The 18,229-nt window shown below is 33.9% G+C and overlaps 1 protein-coding gene across 3 annotated transcripts; it reads left to right on the top strand.

Annotated features, from left to right (window-relative positions):
• Positions 1-2,250: 2,250 nt before the first annotated feature.
• LOC145568851 (double-stranded RNA-binding protein 1-like) lies at positions 2,251-17,987 on the top strand. 3 transcript variants are annotated; one of them, XM_081628240.1, is made up of 8 exons: positions 2,251-2,693; positions 4,310-4,531; positions 7,510-7,647; positions 11,509-11,744; positions 11,840-12,059; positions 13,991-14,155; positions 15,991-16,074; positions 17,454-17,987. In XM_081628240.1, exons 1-8 carry the CDS (start codon positions 2,486-2,488, stop codon positions 17,774-17,776), a joined length of 1,596 nt encoding a protein of 531 aa, XP_081484366.1. In that variant the 5' UTR covers positions 2,251-2,485; the 3' UTR covers positions 17,777-17,987. The 3 variants fall into 3 exon arrangements, with proteins under 3 accessions (XP_081484366.1, XP_081484367.1, XP_081484368.1); XM_081628241.1 differs by lacking the exon at positions 15,991-16,074 and having other exon boundaries at positions 2,257-2,693; XM_081628242.1 differs by lacking the exon at positions 4,310-4,531 and having other exon boundaries at positions 2,258-2,693.
• The last annotated feature ends 242 nt before the right edge of the window (positions 17,988-18,229 follow it).

Genomic DNA, 18,229 nt, shown 5'->3' with positions numbered 1-18,229 from the left:
CACCAAAACTAGGGATAACAGTCCCATCCTCAGGATCACTTGGCATCGGCTGCTGCACATACCATGGCTCTGCCGAGCTGGTGGTAGACTGACTCGCTTGACTACCAACAAATCTCCCATGCTGACCCTTATATACCGTATGATAATCTTGAGGGTTCGATTTTTCGTCCCGATCAGCATGACTTGCCGAATCTTCGTCCTCCTCGTCAGATGTAGGTAGTCCACCTAGTGAATACATGGGCCGGCTACCTTTGTGACTGATGCTCTCCCGATCGACCAACCACTAGGAGACCCATATTGCTGCTCATGATGAAGCGATGACCCGGTAATTATTGAACGAGATGATTGCCTCCTAACAGACGCATTCAAACGTCGTGATATTGCATGACGAGCACCCGAACCCTCAATCTACATTAAATAAGTACAAAATCATTTATCAATAATAATTAGAAATAACACAATTTGATTAAAGTTGGACAACAAATATTAATATTCAAATATAATAATTTCATAACAACACCATCATAAAAAATAATAATAGTAATTATAACCGAAACCACATATTTTGCAATATACTAATAACAATAACAACAACAACAACAACACAAAACAATATCCTAATAACAACACTAATCATAACAATAACAATAACAACAACAGCAGCAACAACAACAACAACAACAACAACAATAACAATAATCATAACACCAGGCCAACAACAACAATAACAATTATCATAACACCAACAACAACAATAACAATAATCACAATAACAACAACAACACCAATAATTATAATAACAATAATCATACTAACAATAACATAATAATAATAATAATAATAATAATAATAATAATAATAACAACAACAACAATAATCATAATAACTATAATCATACTAACAATAACATACTAATCACAATAACATTACTAATAATAATATTAATAAGTTTTTTTAACAATAATCATAATAACAATAAACATTTTTTTAAAAAATTATTCACCAAAAAAAAACCCAAATCAGGACATCCGTCTAAAATTTTTGGATGTACCTCGCCTGAAATTTCTAGATCCCGCCTAAAATTTCCGGAAGAACCGAGGAGGATCCGAAAATTTCAGGTGGATCCTCCTAGGTACTTCCGAAATTTTCTGGCGGAAGTCCTGATTTCATTTTTTTTACATACCTATTCGTCGCTGCCGCCCAGCCCTCGACTACAGTAATTCACCTAGATTCGCCGCTGATCAGCCATCGCCGGAAAATTGCTCACCTCCCTTCGATTGGTGGTTGTCGGTGGTGGGTGGTTGGTGGTGTGTGTGTAATTTTTTTTTTTTCAGATTTTAATTAATTTAATTTTTAGAGAGATAAAATGAGAGTGAATGAGAGTATGATAGTGAGGTATGAGAGTGAAGTATGAGAGTTGTAAGTGTCGTGGAGTGAGTCGTGGGTATTTATTTGCTAAGGGTAAAAATAGAAAATCCTAAAAAAAATGCGAGCGATGCCTAGTAAAAGGGGAGCGACTTTAACAACCCCCCAATAATTTTGATAATTTTGGGAATTTCTAGGAATTACAATTTCATAAGAATTTTCACTTTTTGCATCCAACCAAACAAGACCTTACTCTCTCATATTTTTAGTTTAAAATAAAGAGAGAGTATTAAAATAAGAACTAAGTATATATTAAAAAATTCCCTCCATATTCTAATGTAATAATTTTCTTAAAAGTTCAATACTTAGGGCCTGTTCACATTTACTTAATTTCAGTTCAGTTCAGTTCAGCTCCAATCAGTTCCAATCAGTTCAGTTCAGTTCAGTTCAATTCAATTCAATTCAGCTCTTAATTTTTCTCTCACATAAAATATTCATTTCAGCTCAATTCAGTTCAGTTCAGTTTAGTTCAGTTCCAATCAGTTCAGTTCAGTTCCAATCAGTTCAGTTCAGTTCAGTTCAGCTCAATTCAGTAAATATGAACAGACCCTTAATCTTTATATATTTATACTAGCACTCTGTTCACTTAACCTTATTTTATTTTTTATGAATTGAAATTATTTTTGTTGAACTGAATTTATTTTTAATATCTTAAGGTGAAAAAAAAACCTTAATTTGCATCATTAATTAAAATATAAAGTAACTTTTTAATTACATTATTTATTATTGCGATTATTATGAAACGAAGGGTACTATTAGAAAGATATACTTGTACAATTGTACCTATCTCAATAGCCAAGATGAGGTCATTCCCCAAAATTACCAAATCAGTTTAGGACTGATAAAAGTTATAATCAATCTGCATTCTGCAACATAGGTATCATCTGTCATCTTTACTTTCATTCACCTAAAATTTTTTCTGTTTCCTACATTCCCTCCCTTCTCATTCCCTTCTTCTTCTTCTTCTTCTTCTTCTTCTTCTTCTTTCTCCAGCAATTTTATTTTTACTCTTTGATACTTCTTCAAATTTAGAGCAACACAGAAAATAAACAACAAAAAAATGTTCAAATCCAAATTACAAGAGTATTGTCAATCAAAAAAATGGAATCTTCCAGAATACTCGACAACAAGAGAAGGGCTTGATCATTGCCCTCAGTTTCAGGCTACTGTAACAGTAAATGGCTCAACTTTTACTACTCCAAATCCCTCCAAATCTTCTAAAGAAGCCCACAATTTGGTTGCTAACATTGCTTACCAACATCTTACTGGTAATTTTTGCTTCATTTTTTTTTTGTTGTTGATTTTTGGGGTTTTTCAATTTTTGGTTAATTATCTTCAGGTTGGTTTGAATGTTTGATTATGTTTTGGATTAATTTTCTGCTTCAAATTGTCTGAAATATCATGTTCGGGGAAATGGGTTATATTTTTTTTGGATTATATCGAGGTGGGTTGGTTTTGGGTTATATTTGTGATTTTGTATCAATAATTTTTAATGGTTATGTAATTATAAGAATTTGTAATGAATGTTCGCACTTATGAGCTGAAAAATTGAATGGAAATTATTATTACTACTATAACTATTACGGAGTACGAGTACTTGTTTATTCACCAAAAAAAAAAAAAAAAGAAAAAAAAAAAAAACTTTACTTGTATATACAAAGTATATACAGTAATTATTTTCATTTGTACCTTATTTTGCTGAATTGAAATTATTTTAATTAACTAAAAATAATTTTTTTTTTTTTTTTTTTTTTTTTTTTTTTTTTTTTTTTTGAGGGAACTAAAAACTAATTTTACTGAACTTAAACTATTTTATTTTACTAAAACTTAAACTGTTCTTACTGAGCGGAAATTAGTTTAACTGATTTTCTATTATATTTATTCTTTAAAGTTACTAATTTTTATTGAAATGAAATTAATTCTACTTAAATGAAACTATATATACGAAATATTTCATTTTTAAGTTAGAGTGAACAGAGCAAAGGCATTTGAATTACACACTTTAGAAAAAAATAAAAGGTATTTGAATCACAGTAGCGGTTGTATTTTTCTTAATTTTCATCTATTGTAAAGTGTTGTAAGAAACTGTTGATATCAACTAGTTTTGTTTTTGCTGGAAATGACAGTTTAGGATAAGGCTTTGCATGATACAGAAATGGTTGATTTTATATATTTCTGAGATCTGAATTCTGAAGTTCTGTTTAGATGCCCAAAATAATCTAGTAATGGTTGAGTGAATTTTGGCATACATCTGATTAAACATGACTGTACATCTCGTACCATGACTTTTCCTGTGGGCGAGGAAGGGTATGTGTGTCCTGTAGTTCTGATATCTTCTACAAGTAGTGAAGGGTAGGAGGAAGAGTTAGAAATAATAAAAAGGAGATTAACTAGTTCTTCAAAAAAAAAAAAAAGGAGATTAACTAGGAGGAAGGGTAAGAAAGATGTTCAAATGCCCTTTAGATTGCAGCTGGAACTGGATGCAAATCTGGTGGGTTTAGGATAATCTGAAAGATGGGTTCAGAAATGATGCTTGGCTTGCTAATCCTAAGGGTTACTCAGTTGCTAGTGGTTATGCTTGGTCAACTCAGGATTCGTACAGTTGACTGGTGTAACTGGGTTTGTAATAGGTTTAATGTTCCTAAACACAGATTCATTTGCTGGTTGGTCAAGTGGAGAAGGATTAAAGTTAAATCTCAGCTTGCAAAGTGGGGCATTATCAGTGATGATCTTTGTCCTCTTTGTAATCTTGAGCCTGAGACTATTGATCATCTATTTTTTTTATTGCTAGTACAGCAGGAAGTGTTACTCTCAGTTGTCTAATGAGATTAGGGTCCAAGTTAATCCTGTGCATATTGAGGACTGTAATTCTATGCTGGATCAGGTTTCAGGGAGGTTCAGAAGGAGAGTCATTCAGAGCTGTTTTGCTGGCTTATTTACTGCATTTGGCAGCAGAGGAACAAGGTGGTTTGGGATAAGTGTCTGAGACGTCTAGAAGCTGTGACCAAGGACTTGAAATTTGAAGTTTTTCAGAAAATCAGCTTTGTTACTCCTGTTAAAACAAGCAGGAATAACATAAACTGGTTTAGGAGTATTTTGTTCCTGGGTAGGACTGAATGAGTTGTTTGATCTGCTTTAGGAGCAGATTTGTAAAGATTGTTTGTTTTGGTGATTAATAATATTCTTTTTGCTTTTTCAAAAAAAAAAAAAAAAAAAAAAAAAAAGAAAAACTAAGAGGAAGAGTTAGCATAATTCATAATTTTTTTTATTACTATGCAATTAAAGAACAAAGATATTAGCAACAATATATGGAAATTAACACTTTTATTCTGAATATTTTTGGTTTGATTCTGAAATAATGAAAAGAATAAGTTCTCCCAAATGGGTTTACATGGCATATTTCATCCATAATAAGTTTAAAATTTGTAATCAATAGTGATATGCCTTTTTTTTTTTTTAGTTGTATTTAATTTTAATTTTTAATTCTATATTTTGGAGTTTCATGATTTTAGATTTTCTACAAAGGCATGAGTTTCAATTTTATATTTTGGTTATCTAGAAAGACTTTCAATCAAGGTAAGGGGTTTGCTCCCTAGTTCCTAATAGTCTCCTTACCGGTGCTTGCAAAATTGCTACAAAGGCATTTGTAAATCAATGGGGAGAGGATTTTCATACACTGTTTCATAGTCTTAAAGTGCTTTTGTAGAGGAAAGACAAATCCTAATGGCATGTGTTGCTAAAGAATAGTTTGATGTGGCTTGTCCAAAAGGCGTTAAGGTGGTGGTTTCCAAGCTAGATTTTGAGAAGGCATATGTTAAGTGAGTTGAAATTTGCTTGATGTAGCTCGAGTGCAAGGGATTCGGTAAACTGTGGAAGCATTGGAGTTGTGGATGTTTGTCTAAATGTCTATTTTCCAGTTATTGTCATTGGTACCTCTGGAGAGTAGATTTTGACAGCTTGAGGGTTACAATAGGGGGTTCTTATTTCTGCTTTTCTTTTCACTCAAGTATTTGATTTTCTTGGGAGAATGTTAGAGAGAGGGTGATAGAGAATGAGATAGAGGTATAAATATGGGGAGTGATAAGGTACATATTTAACATTTGCATGTGAGATGACTCTATATTGTTTTTGACAGCTGATTTTGACGATCTCAATCAAGTCCTCACAAGGGTTACAAAATTTTTGAGGTGATATTAGGAGTGAATATTAGCATCTCTAAGTTAGTATAGCAAGGACTTAGCTTGAGCATCCTGATCTTCAGTATAGTTGGGTATTAGATTGAGTGGTGGCCTCTTAGTTATTTGGGTTTGTCTCTTGGAGGCAAATTGGAAAACCTACATTTGGAATCCTTTTGTGGATTCCAACGAGAAATAATGGGTGGAAGAAGGTCTACTTTTCTCTGGGTGGGTTCAATCATGTTTGTCTAGCATCCTTCTCTGCTATTTATTCAAAGTTTTGGATTTGGTTTTGATTGCAATGTTTGCAGGTAAGATAAGAATAAGGCGATGGACCTTTTTGGCTTTGGTCTAGTGATGTGCACATACAGTGAGTTGGGATTTGGTGTGTCGTACTAAGGACGAGGGAGAATTAGATTTAGGGCATATTGGTGTCAGGAGATGAGATATTGCTGTTCTTAAAATATGGTTATCGCGTTTTCTTGCAATTTTGATTTCCTTCAGAATTGAGTTATCAAGGGCAAATACGGGTTGCATTAGTAGCTGTGAGAGTGACACATGCATTCACATTTGTGCCCTTAAAAGTTCATTTCACATAATCAAATGTGTTACCCTTTCTTCTCACTTTAAACGAGGTTCAAAATAGGGTGGGTTGTCGCTTTGTCTTTGGCAAGATTTTGGTGAGATCAACCTTTTTGTATTTGTTTCCCATGTTTATTCCAATTGTCTTCTACATAATGCACCGGGTGTCATGCTTTTATTGCAATGATGCTTGGGATATACATGACAGGGAATTGGAGGAGCATTTTTCCTTAATGGAAATTTTGGACTTTCAATTATCTGCAATGGAGACTCTAGGGTGTGGATGGGGCAACTTCTCAAGCCCTTTTTACTTGTAAATTGTTTCTAAGCTACTTGATTTAATCCCCTCACTATCCAGCCTCTTCGACAACAAAATTTATTTGGAAGGCAAGCTCTTAGTGTGAGGGTCTTTGCATGGACTTTGGCAGTGGGGCTGTAATAATACTGTCAACATGCTCTAAAAGAGTAGGCCAGGTTTGGTAATTTCACCAGACATTATTATGCTTTGGGGATCTGCTAGTAATCCTTGTTCACATGTATCTCTACATTTGATGTGCCAAGATACCTTTGGAGGGGGCTGTTTTCTTTGTATGAGGAATTGGTTTTCCCTTTAGAGGTTGTGGATTGGTGAGTTTTGGAGGGTTTGGTAAGGGTAAGTAATTGTTAAGGAGAAGAAGTTGTGGCACAATGCTTCTGTAGAAATCTTGTGGTATGATTGGTAGGTGCCTACTTCAAGGTTCTTTTCAGAAGTCTTATGTCTTGTCAATTATAACGGGACAAATGATTTGAATAGCATTGTTATGGGCAAAGGGGGCTGGGGTTTTTAAGAGGTTCTCAATTGTTGAGGTTCAAAGAAACCGGCTTAATATGAAAATTGGTTTCCTTTTAGAAGATTTGTCCTCATTGTTTTGTACTCTTTATTTCATCTGATCAATACACACTTTCTTTTTTCCTTTTAAAAAATAAAACATGCCATCAGGCTGGTGCATTTTTGTAACTCAAACCTAAAGTTTGTGTTGCGCCTTTAAACTCTATGAAAGTCGAAGCTTGATTTGGCATTGTAGTTGCTCTCATAATTTATAGAGGTAGTTTATAGGATCTTGTATGGTTTATTTATTTATTTTTATCGTTTTTTACAAACCAGCTTGGTCTACACTGGAATGTATGTACATTGATATATCACAGAAGATTACGACAGCTTAGAACTATTTCACTTTAATTCGCAATATGCTTCTCATATAGTACTTGCTGCCAACAAACAGGATTTTTCTTCTGTACTTCACTGCTGGATTCTGAGCTGGGAGTAATTTTGAAATTTTTTTTGCAGGTTCTCCTAGTGCAAACAATGCTTTACAAGTTTCACCAACTTCTGTTGATGCCCAGCAACCCAAAATGAATGAACCTTTGCAAGCTGCTACTGTTAGTGATGTAAACTTCTCAAGTCGGGATGATAAGAAATTTAAAGGTGATGCAAAATGTGTGTTTAATCTTTATTATTCTGAATGCTTCTATTTGTTCCGTTTATAATTGAAATTTAACTAAAAACAGATTTAATACATCTTATTTTAAGTCTCTTGTCCCTCCTTTTTCCAAGCGTTTATCGATTGGTCTTAAACATCTCTGATGGTGATTTTAGAACACCTCCACAGTTCTTTACTGAAAGGTGCCTTAGTAAATTCTTTCCTCAATAATTGGATATACCAAATACATATCCAATGATTGTTAATATTTCTCATCAAAGATACTGCAGAGTACTGTATTTTTGGTTATAATATGTGAAGTATGGTTCATACTGATTGTCTAATAGAAGTTGATTTGTAGTCTTTGATAGTTGCATATATTTGTAAAGGTTGTCTTTGAAGTTATTGAGCAACATTGTCTATTGGCCTTGGCAAAGATTGATGTTGAAGTGTCAGGACTTGTATGTCTCTATCAAATAGTAAACAATATGGAAACAATTCGAAATAGACAAATACATAACAATGGTGACACAATAATCTATATGGAGGGAGGAATCGTCCTCCCAAACTTTAATCATCTATCAAACCTGTTATCAATGAGAAATCATTTGGAGATTTGGTGTTTCTCCCTTGAGTCACCCTAACTTTGGTATCTCACACCTGAGCAATCCTAACAACAATATCTCTCCCTAGAGACATTCCATGTTATCTCAAGACCTCCTCTCAATATTACACACTATAACTCAATAGTATATTTATCCCATATTTATAGGCTAACAATCACGTAGTTCAACTAGAACTAGAATTTCCAACATAATTAAGAAAACTATCTTTTCCTACTTATAGTCAATATATTGTTTCCTAACTACTACCAAACTCTTATCTTAAAGCAAAAATAACATTTCTATTTTCTAATACAATACAAGCAACTTATGTATATCCTATCCTTATACAATTGACTGGAAGAAATTAATTGCTGGACCCTTTACATGACATGGGCCATGTACATGACTCTCTATCCAACATCAAACCCTTCTTCCACCATAGTCCATTCCAAACTTCCCTCTTAGTCTCGCCCATGCGTTGCTTGTTTGCATCCCAATACCTTGCAAACCTACTATCATATGAGATTTGTTGGGCTCCACCCCCCCTCCCTTTCCAACAATAAGAAGGAATCTTTTGATTACTATAGCAGGCATTTACATTTTCATTCATACCATACTATTGCAGGCCATACACTGACACACATTTATCTCACCAGAACTTCCACATGCAGTGTTTGAATATAGAAGTATCACTCTGCCTAATGTCCCTGTTTTTCGTAAATTTTAAACTAATTTAATTTTAATTTGATGTATGAAGTGTTTCTTTTTAAGCTGAGTAGTATCTTTGTTCAGTCCACTTGCAATTAATTCAAAGTTTGATATAGCTGTTTATATAAAATTGCACTCTTGTATGCTGGTCTTTCATTTTTTCTTTATTTAATGAAAAGGTACAAGAGTATCAAAACACTGCGTCGCAGCATCTAGAATAGAAAAGCCATCTGTAATACCATGAGTACGGAAATTGGTGCCTAATGTGGCTTAGTCCAAAAAATTAAACAAACTCAAAATGTATAAAAGTGCAAAACAAAAATGTGAGTTTGCTTGAGAAGTGAGAATTACTTTCCTTTGACTAAAAACAAAAAAAAAATAACACAGGTGTTTCACCTAGCTTCGAAGTGGATCCTGGTAAATTTCATTGAAGCAGAAAGCTTCTAAAGGTTGTCTTTTGTTAGAGAAATGAAATTTAGACATCAAATAGGAGGGAGAAGCCCATTGATTTTTGCAGTGTTTGAGACCTCATATTTCTTGCCCCTTCAAATTGCAGTAATAGAAAAATTACCTCATTTTTCCTAAAATGGTTTTTGCTTGTGGACATGAAGTTTTTTTCTTCTAATGTTTTAAATGATCCTTCTATTGGCTGTTATGAGGCTTCCATTCTTATTCCTCACAGGTTGTGAAGGCCTTGGATTAACTTAGTTGGACATGTCTGTTGGTTTATTATGCCCATTTTGGTTTCTGCAAGGACATTGTAATTAGAATTTCTCGTGTTTTCGTTTGCTTTCTTTAAAAAAGGAAATTGAAGAAAGTTTCCTTTCTCCCTTTTTGGAATAAATTTAAGAAGAATAAAAAATTTCATTGCTTAGACATCTCGTTGAGATTATTATTATTATTATTATTATTATTATTATTATTATTATTATTATTATTATTATTATTATTATTATTATTATTATTATTATTATTATTATTATTATTATTATTATTATTAGTGTTACTGTTATTGTTATTGTTATTGTTATTGTTATTATTATTATTATTTTTTTATTTTATATATATATATATATGTATATGTAGATAATGCCTACAGCTAGGAAATGAAAACACTAATCATCATTGACACACCATTTCTGATTTTCTTCATGTGCATAATCACTGGCGAAACATGGCTTGCTAAATCACCTTGTATTATGGAGCATAATTTCAGAGCACTAAAAGAGATCTTATTACGCTGTACTTACTAGTGACGTACATTTTTGTTCCTTATTTCTATCTAGGTGACTTCAATCTCTTTGGTTGGGGTTCGGATGGATATTTGAGCTACTTCATGCTGAATCTAGGCTCAATACAAAACCTGAAATAGATCTGAGGCATTATGTTCTTTTCAGCACTAAAGTGGGTAGCACCCACACTAAATCTATAGATCTTCCTTTGAGTATGCTAGGAGAGCCACATTGTGTGAATTGTGTCATGGGGTGTCAGCTGATGCTCCAAATGGTAAAACTGCGATAGATTGTTGTCTTGGCTTGATTTCCATTTTTATTTGCTGCCCTGCAAACCACAAAAGGTATACTGAGTTACTGTCAAATTGAAAACTTACCATTCTCTTCTATTCCTCTATGTCATTCTCTTGTTTTCCCAAAACCCAAATTTCTGATATCCTCTTCCTTACTACTTATCTGCTGCATAATGCTGTAGTTCCGGGTATTGTTGGGATTCTTCTGTGGGATGCTTGGGACTTATATGATAAGACCATGGACTACCTCATGACCGAGAGAGAACCCACTCCAATGTGTGGCCTTTTCCAAATAAGTTAATGTATATGGATGATTCTGGAGTGTGATTGGTTGATGTGTTAGGGGTTCCTTAAATCCTTCCTTGTTTGAATTGCCCCATATTATACTCACTCTATCCTCATCAACTATGATAGGAAATTGTTGTATGCTTCAGGCTGCTATTATCAAGTAGGTATATTTATGTTTTTCCTGCTTTGATTGTGAAATTGCAACCACCAATTTGTCAGTATTGACTATGTGTGATTATGAATTACTGCAGGAGTATAATTGATTCTAAATTACATAGTACTCCCATGTTCTTTTTTTGTTCTACTCACTGTCTCACTTACCATTTAATTTTCTTCTTTGTTGTTCTACTCTCTTTGCTTTATTCTATTTTTTGGCCTGGCCCTTTACCATCATACCCCTTCAACCCCACAATTATTGCACCTTTCCACACTCTCTCATACTTTATTCACCTTTCTTATACAAACCCACTTTTTACATTTTCTTTCTTAATTTATCCTACTTTATCTTACACTCATTTACATTCTTAATTTTTCCTTAGCGCTTATTTATAGTAACCGAGTTGAATATTAAAGAATGGAGAGGGAGTATACTTTTATTTGATGACTGGTTGGATACTACAATTTATGATTGAATACATATGTTTATCTGATGAATATGATTGATTACGTATTGATGAATGTTTTCTTCAATAGATTAATCTAGTAAATTTTAATTATACTCTCAAATTTGTTGTTAGCAGATATGGCACATTTATATAAGAATCAACTGCAGATCTATGCTCAAAAGAAAAATATCAATCTCCCTGTATACATATCCGAGCGAGAGGGCCCTCCTCATGCTTGTCGTTTTAAATCGAAGGTCATGCTAGAAGGGAAGACTTATGAAAGTTTTGAATTTTTTAGCACTATTAAAGATGCTGAAAATGCTGCTGCAAAAGCTGCGTTAACGTCAGTATCATCTGATGAAACTGAAGAGGTTGGTTATAAACCTATAGGCACTGTGTGGTCATCTACATTCATATTTTCATGATTGATTAACACAATAAACTTGTATTTTGTCCCAATTTGCAGGAAGATCCAAGTTTCTTCAAAAATCTTCTACAAGAATTAGCTCAGAAAGAATATTCTTGTTTACCAGCATATGTTACAACCCGGTCTGGCCCTTCTCATAACCCGATTTTTTCTTCAACTGTTGAAATAAATGAGGAGTCCTTTACTGGACAAGAAGCAAAGGCTAAAAAGTTGGCAGAAATGAATGCAGCGAAGGTTGCCTATATTGCTATGAAAGAACGTAAGATACTTTGAAATTGATCATTTTGATTACTTGTTCACATTTTTTTATCATAAAATCTACACCATAGGGTTTAATTTGCTAATAGAGATGATATTTTGGCGAAGGTTGATATTGATTTATCTGGGCTTAAAAGAATCGACATGACAACATGTGGTAGATATGTAATGGGGATAAAATTCCATATTTGATTTATGCTTGCCTGCGCTTTTATGATTTGTCAACGCTAAATACCATTGTCTGATTCCCTTCTGTCTTTTGTTCATTTTATTTATAAGATTTTCTATTGCAAAGGTTTGGACTGTGAGACCGGATTCAGAAGAGGGTACACCTACTGGTTAGAGTTCAACTTATCTCTCTAACAAGCAAATGCCCAAATTCAGCTAACAGACTGTTCATTTACATCTACTATGTGACAAACTTCATAGGAAAACATGGGAGCCCACCTTTGACCTCAAATTCAACTGCATCTAGCCACCAACAACGGTGGAGGTTGGAAGAGTGCCATCTTCTATCTCATATAACCTACTACCCATTAACAATAAAGTTGGAGGTTTTGATCCAGCACATAATCTTCTGTTGCTATTTTAGTAACAAATTGACACTCAAAGAAAGATTGTAAACAAAATGGCAGTAGACTGAAAGTTTTTGAAGTCTTGTGATATTTAACTATCTGTTCTTCATAATCTCTCTTCATTGAAGCTTATAGAACATTAAGTCTGTAAGTTTTTGCAATGGCTTACCTCTGGAGTGCACAAGAAGGCCCATATCCCTTCTGATTTTTATTAAAGTGAATCTAGTTGTTATCCTGATTAATATTTGTTTTTCTTGATTGAGACTGATCTTAACTGTCTTTTCTTTTTTTTTTTTTTTTTTTTTTTAAATGAGGTTCATGATATCTACTGATTACACTTGATTTTTACTGGTTGCAACTGACTATTACTTTTTACTTACTAACTGAATTACACTGGCTATTAAATTTTTGGGTTGGAAAGAATGAGGACGAAATGGTGTCCAGTAGTTTTTCTACATCTGAAGTCAACTGTCAGCATCATGGATAGACTTGATTTTCTGACTGAACTTACAGTCTTTGCTAGTGTCAGCTACAATTCGTGCTGGAAAGGTGATTATAGTAGTATGAGTTATTGCTCATCAGACATGTGATCTGTGCTAAATTTTAACCGAAGAGAATCTTGTCTAATTAGACAAACACCCCAATATGCTTGCACCAGCTGCAAGATCCAGAAGCTGAAGTTTGTCAAATCAAAACAATTATTCTAGATTGACAAATCAGCTTGCACAAAAAATGAGGCGATTACCTCTCTTCAAGAACTGACTGCAAATTTGGATCTAGTTGATCGTTTGGGATATTATATACAGTAGCACAAACCCCTAAATGGAGAAAAGAACAAATAATGAGCCAGAACCTTCCTCAATTCCTTAATGAGTTTGTGTGTGTGTGTGCCCGAATTTGATCTGGTTGACTGTTTGGGATATTACATACAGTAGCACATACACCTGAATGGAGAAAGGTTAACTAATGAGCCATCCCAAGTTTGTGTGTTGTGTGTGCTTGCGCGCGCGCGCGTGTGTCATCCATCCAAAACATTATCTGTAAAGCTAAGTGATTTTCATGGCATCACTCTGGGTTTCGTTTGCATATTTTTCTAGTTTACTCTTCTCTTGGATTTGGCTGTGTGAGTTTATTTTATCATCCGACACATTATCGGTGAAGCTAAGTGATTTTCATGGCATCACTCTGGGTTTCGTTTGCATATTTTTCTAGGATACTCTTCTCTTGGATTTGGCTGTGTGAGTTTATTTTATCTATCTCTGTTCAGAATTGGGATGTAATATTTTGCTCAAATTAATTCTGTTGCTAACGCATAAAGCAATTTTTTTTTTTTTTTTTTTTTTTTTTTTTTTGGTAGGTAAAGGGAAACCAAACTTGAAACCTGATTCACTGAGCTACCATGTCAATGATGCACCTCCCAAGTCACAATTTGTTCCCATTGCTGAATTATCTGATAAACACATTTCGGCTCCAGATCCCATATCCAATAGAGCTCATATGGACCTAGTTAGTTGCAACAAAGGTAATTTGTATGATTCTTAATCATAACCGTACTCATGATTTTAAATTTGCAGTGTATGTTAATATAAATGTCTGATAGTGAAATGTTATTGATGATTGGATAATGGAACATTTATATGCATCACTTTTGTGAATGGAGTTGCATGTGGAATTAGGTTTAGAAACTTTTGACTGGGTATAAATCCATCAAATTAAATTTATGGGAAGGAGAAAAAGGGGAAGTGGGAGTATCTTTATGTATGCTCTATTATATATTTGAATGCTCAAATTCTTTTGGAACTTCAGAACAAGTTTGCTAAGAATTTCTGCTGCAAAAGAAGTTTACGCACTGGTGATGAGAAGGTGGGAATCTTGAGTGTTGTTAGTTTTTCTGGTAGTTGGCTCTTAGCTGTAAAAGGGTCCATAAGTAGGCTATTTTAATTTTTAATTTTTAATTTCTAGCCATTGGGTGCTAAGAGTTTTTGAGAAATTGTGAGTGATAGATAGTATACAGTGTTATGAATCAGGCCTCATATGGAAACTGAGTAAGTCCAATATATTCAAGGTCATTTTATATAAGACTGATGGATGGTCAGTGGGGCCCATGTATTATATCTTATGGCCCCGTTAAAATTAGTATATATAGTATTCAAGACACATACATAACAATAAATATACCTGATCATGTTGGTTGGTAATGTTTCATTTTCCCAAGGGGGTTGGGTTCATGTTTGGAGGGCAATCATATTTTGAGATTCAACTCATCAATTACTATTGTTTACTAGTAAATAAACCAAATCAGGTATTTTTTAAAATTCTTCTTTTTGATTAATTTTTTAAAATTATGTAATTTCATTCAATTAATAAATTTCTTTGTGCGATTTTCATGATTGTGAATAATTGTTTACTTGCTTAATATGTTTATTATTTAATAATTTTGGCTAATTTTTAATTTATTGAATGGACTTTTAGGATCAAATTTTAGGGTTATATGCTACTTAATTTGAGAACCGTTGTTTTTGTATTAATATAGGTTAAATCATGAAATCAAAAACACTAGATTTTCTTAGAGATGTTTTGGTTGTATACATAGAAAATGAGATTGTTGTAGATTTTAGTGTTGAATCTTTGATTGGTGATTTTGCTACTATGAAAAATCGTCGAGTATGATTTAACTATTTTTTTTTTTTTTTGTAACAATAAAATAATAGTACATTTTAATTTTTTCCATCAATCTGTTGTCTAATAAATCCGGCCCTAGGGCTTGAAAATCCTAGCTTCGCCCCTGTCTAGGGTCAATTGGTTCCTATATCATTTGTGAAAATTATTGAACTTTTTGATGTTAAAATTGCTCAAAGTAACTTTGGTAACCAGCTATCGTCTTAAGTGATTCTCTAGCTGAAGGGTATTTTTCTTCTCTTCATGCCTAGTATGCATAGCTCCCAAATCAGGGGAAGAGGTTTTTGTCTCTCTTTTTAGGTCTCCTTATAATCAGACCCCTTCATATCTTTCTATTGTATTATTTCCTTGTTACCCCCCCCCCCCCCCCCCCCACAAAAAAAAAGGGGAAAAGAGAGAGAGATTTGAGCTTCAATTAAAGGTTCCACACTGTACTTTATTTGATCTATCTCTCTTTGTGCCGACATAGCTCTCGAACATGTGCCTAATATTCTATTCATAGATTATATTCTTGCTTGCACTCGGAGCAACAGCATAATTAAAAACCAACAACCAAATGATGCCATAAATTACTTTGCAACAGAAAATTAGGACAATTTTCTGAAAAGGAGTTGTATTATATATCATTAGACACATGCTTTGATCTAATTTCATAACCCGGTTTTCTTTTGAAAACAGGTCTTGATGATCTTAATGATCAAAACGAAGTAATTATTTACTGTCCAGAAGGACAACGGATTAAAAGGAACCCTGATCTGACAGGTTTGTGCATAGATCTGTTGAAAGTCTTGAAACTCCACAACATTCTTCCTTTTAAAGGCCTAAAATTCGTGAGATAAATGGAAACCATGAAAAAAATGACAGTGAATTACAGGAGTATTAGAAAAATGAAAAATTAAATAAATAAATAAATAATAAATATCGTACTCAAAGGTAACTGCTGATGCCGGCAAGATTGCTTTTCTTTCCTTCTTCAGTTGTCCTGTTTTAATATGAGGGAGGAAGGCATTCTACATAAAAGGGAATACATAAAGAAACAGACTGAGCTTTCAGATTTTGAGCTCGTGTACTAACTTGAGAAGTCTAAATCTCTGACTGCTTTGATCTCCTATGCTTTTGTTCAAATCCATGCATTTACACCACTGGTCATGTTGCATCACATACAACTCTACGTTCAACGTAATTGATGTCCAAAGAAAGAATTTTCCCTGTGTTTGTGTATAAATATGTCAAGTAGGGCTGTATTTGTACATAGAGCCCTACTTGACATATTTGTACATAGATCATGACCTGTTTGTACATAGATTATGCTATATTTGTACATAGATCATGGTATAATATTGGCATATTTATATACTAACACCTTGATTTTTTCTGAAAGGGACTCTTTGTAGTGTTAGTTGACTTAGATAATATGCTCAAATAGGTTAAATCCTTTTACGTAGATGACAATTATACACATAGAAATTGTTCAGCCCCATTCACAAATAATAGCTTAACTGATATAATCCCCCAGATCTTGGCTAGTCATCTCTACCTTAATTTACAGAAGTATTTATTTTTTCCTGGTGGGAGCACAGAAGTTTTATTGTGCCTATGGGAAGCTGTTCAATTAACTTCACAACAGCCATGTTGAACATGGGTATGATCACATTGATACTTCTAAATAGGCCAAAGACATTTTAACAGCAACATAAGTGTCAGATTAAACGAAAGGCCAAGAGCTTGCTCAATATTAGGTCTTTATTTATTGACCAAACAAAAAGATTTACAGAGCATCTCAAGTCTCACCATTTTTCAGTTGCCTGCTCATTCATGAGCAGGGAACTGTGGTAACAAGATCCTTTATTGTAATTGTTGACTTATAATTTCATTGAACAAACAGTTACCGAATTATTTCTTTCTCAGGTTGTATTTGAAGGGAAATGTCCTCACAGACCTAATGGCTGAATCTTTGACTTGCTTTTGTACCTGGTCAAGTTCCCAGAAAATTTATTGATAGAAGATAAATGAAGTTGCATGTATATTTTCTTTTAATATTTCTATAATATAAACTTGTTTTTTATTTTTATTTATTTATTTATTTTTTATAACAGTATTAGGATAAATAGAATGACATTCTTCATTTTCTGTCCTCGCAGGAGCATATCACCAGGATACCGTAGCTGAACAGACTGGGGGGAAATCTGAAGTCCGCACTAACTTCGATCAAAATAATTGTGGACTGAAGTTGAACACTTCCTCTGGGCCAAACTCATCAAGTGCTCCCATTCAGTCCCCTTCAAGATCAGGGGTCCGCCAGATTGATCAGCCATCATCCAGTTCTGGTGTTATGTCATCACACAAAAAGATCAAAGTTTACCCTGTGACACCCAATATGACATTACCTACAGGAGCCACCGTCATGCATAGAGATGAGAAATGGGTTGCTGTGTCCATGGATTCGATCCATGGAAATGTATGAGATTAATTTATGTAGCTGTTTAGCATCCCCCTCCCTACTGATTTAGGCTGAAAGATGATGTAATGTAACATTATACCTCATCCTTTTATATATTCGAGCTCCTGTACACATGGATGAAACTTGGTGTGTTTCTTTTGTATGTAAAGGATGGATATGTATTGCTTGTAACCTTATTTATGACAAGGAATGTAGTCATAGGAACTCTTTTATACATTCCGGTCTCTACTACCCTGTAAGATGGGATTCATGGTATAGCTGTGTACGGCTTAGGTGTTGACATGAAGCTTGAAGCAAGCAAGCCACATGATGCTGCGATTCATGGAAACAAGGGCTCACTTTGTGTTAGGTGGTTTTGATGTTTGGTTACTCCTCTAATGAATTTAGATTAAGATTTTCTTAAATATCATGCGAATAACCAGCCTTCTCCATCAGCGTAATGGTGTTTTGATGCAA

The sequence above is a fragment of the Chenopodium album genome, chromosome 11 (genome assembly GCF_948465745.1).
Source record: "Chenopodium album chromosome 11, dcCheAlbu1.1, whole genome shotgun sequence".
Lineage (NCBI taxonomy): Eukaryota > Viridiplantae > Streptophyta > Magnoliopsida > Caryophyllales > Amaranthaceae > Chenopodium > Chenopodium album.
The sequence above is the reverse complement of the archived record's forward strand: the minus strand, read 5'-3'. Positions and strand labels throughout refer to the sequence as shown.

What these genes read in the sequence shown, in the direction of transcription:
- LOC145568851 (XM_081628240.1), top strand. Translation starts at nt 2,486, where the DNA reads ATGTTCAAATCCAAATTACAAGAGTATTGTCAATCAAAAAAATGGAAT. An exon ending in TAGGAGTATTTTGTTCCTGG is followed by an intron (nt 4,532 to 7,509) that starts GTAGGACTGAAT and finishes TTTTTTTTGCAG; the next exon opens with GTTCTCCTAGTGCAAACAAT. An exon ending in AAGGAACCCTGATCTGACAG is followed by an intron (nt 16,075 to 17,453) that starts GTTTGTGCATAG and finishes CTGTCCTCGCAG; the next exon opens with GAGCATATCACCAGGATACC.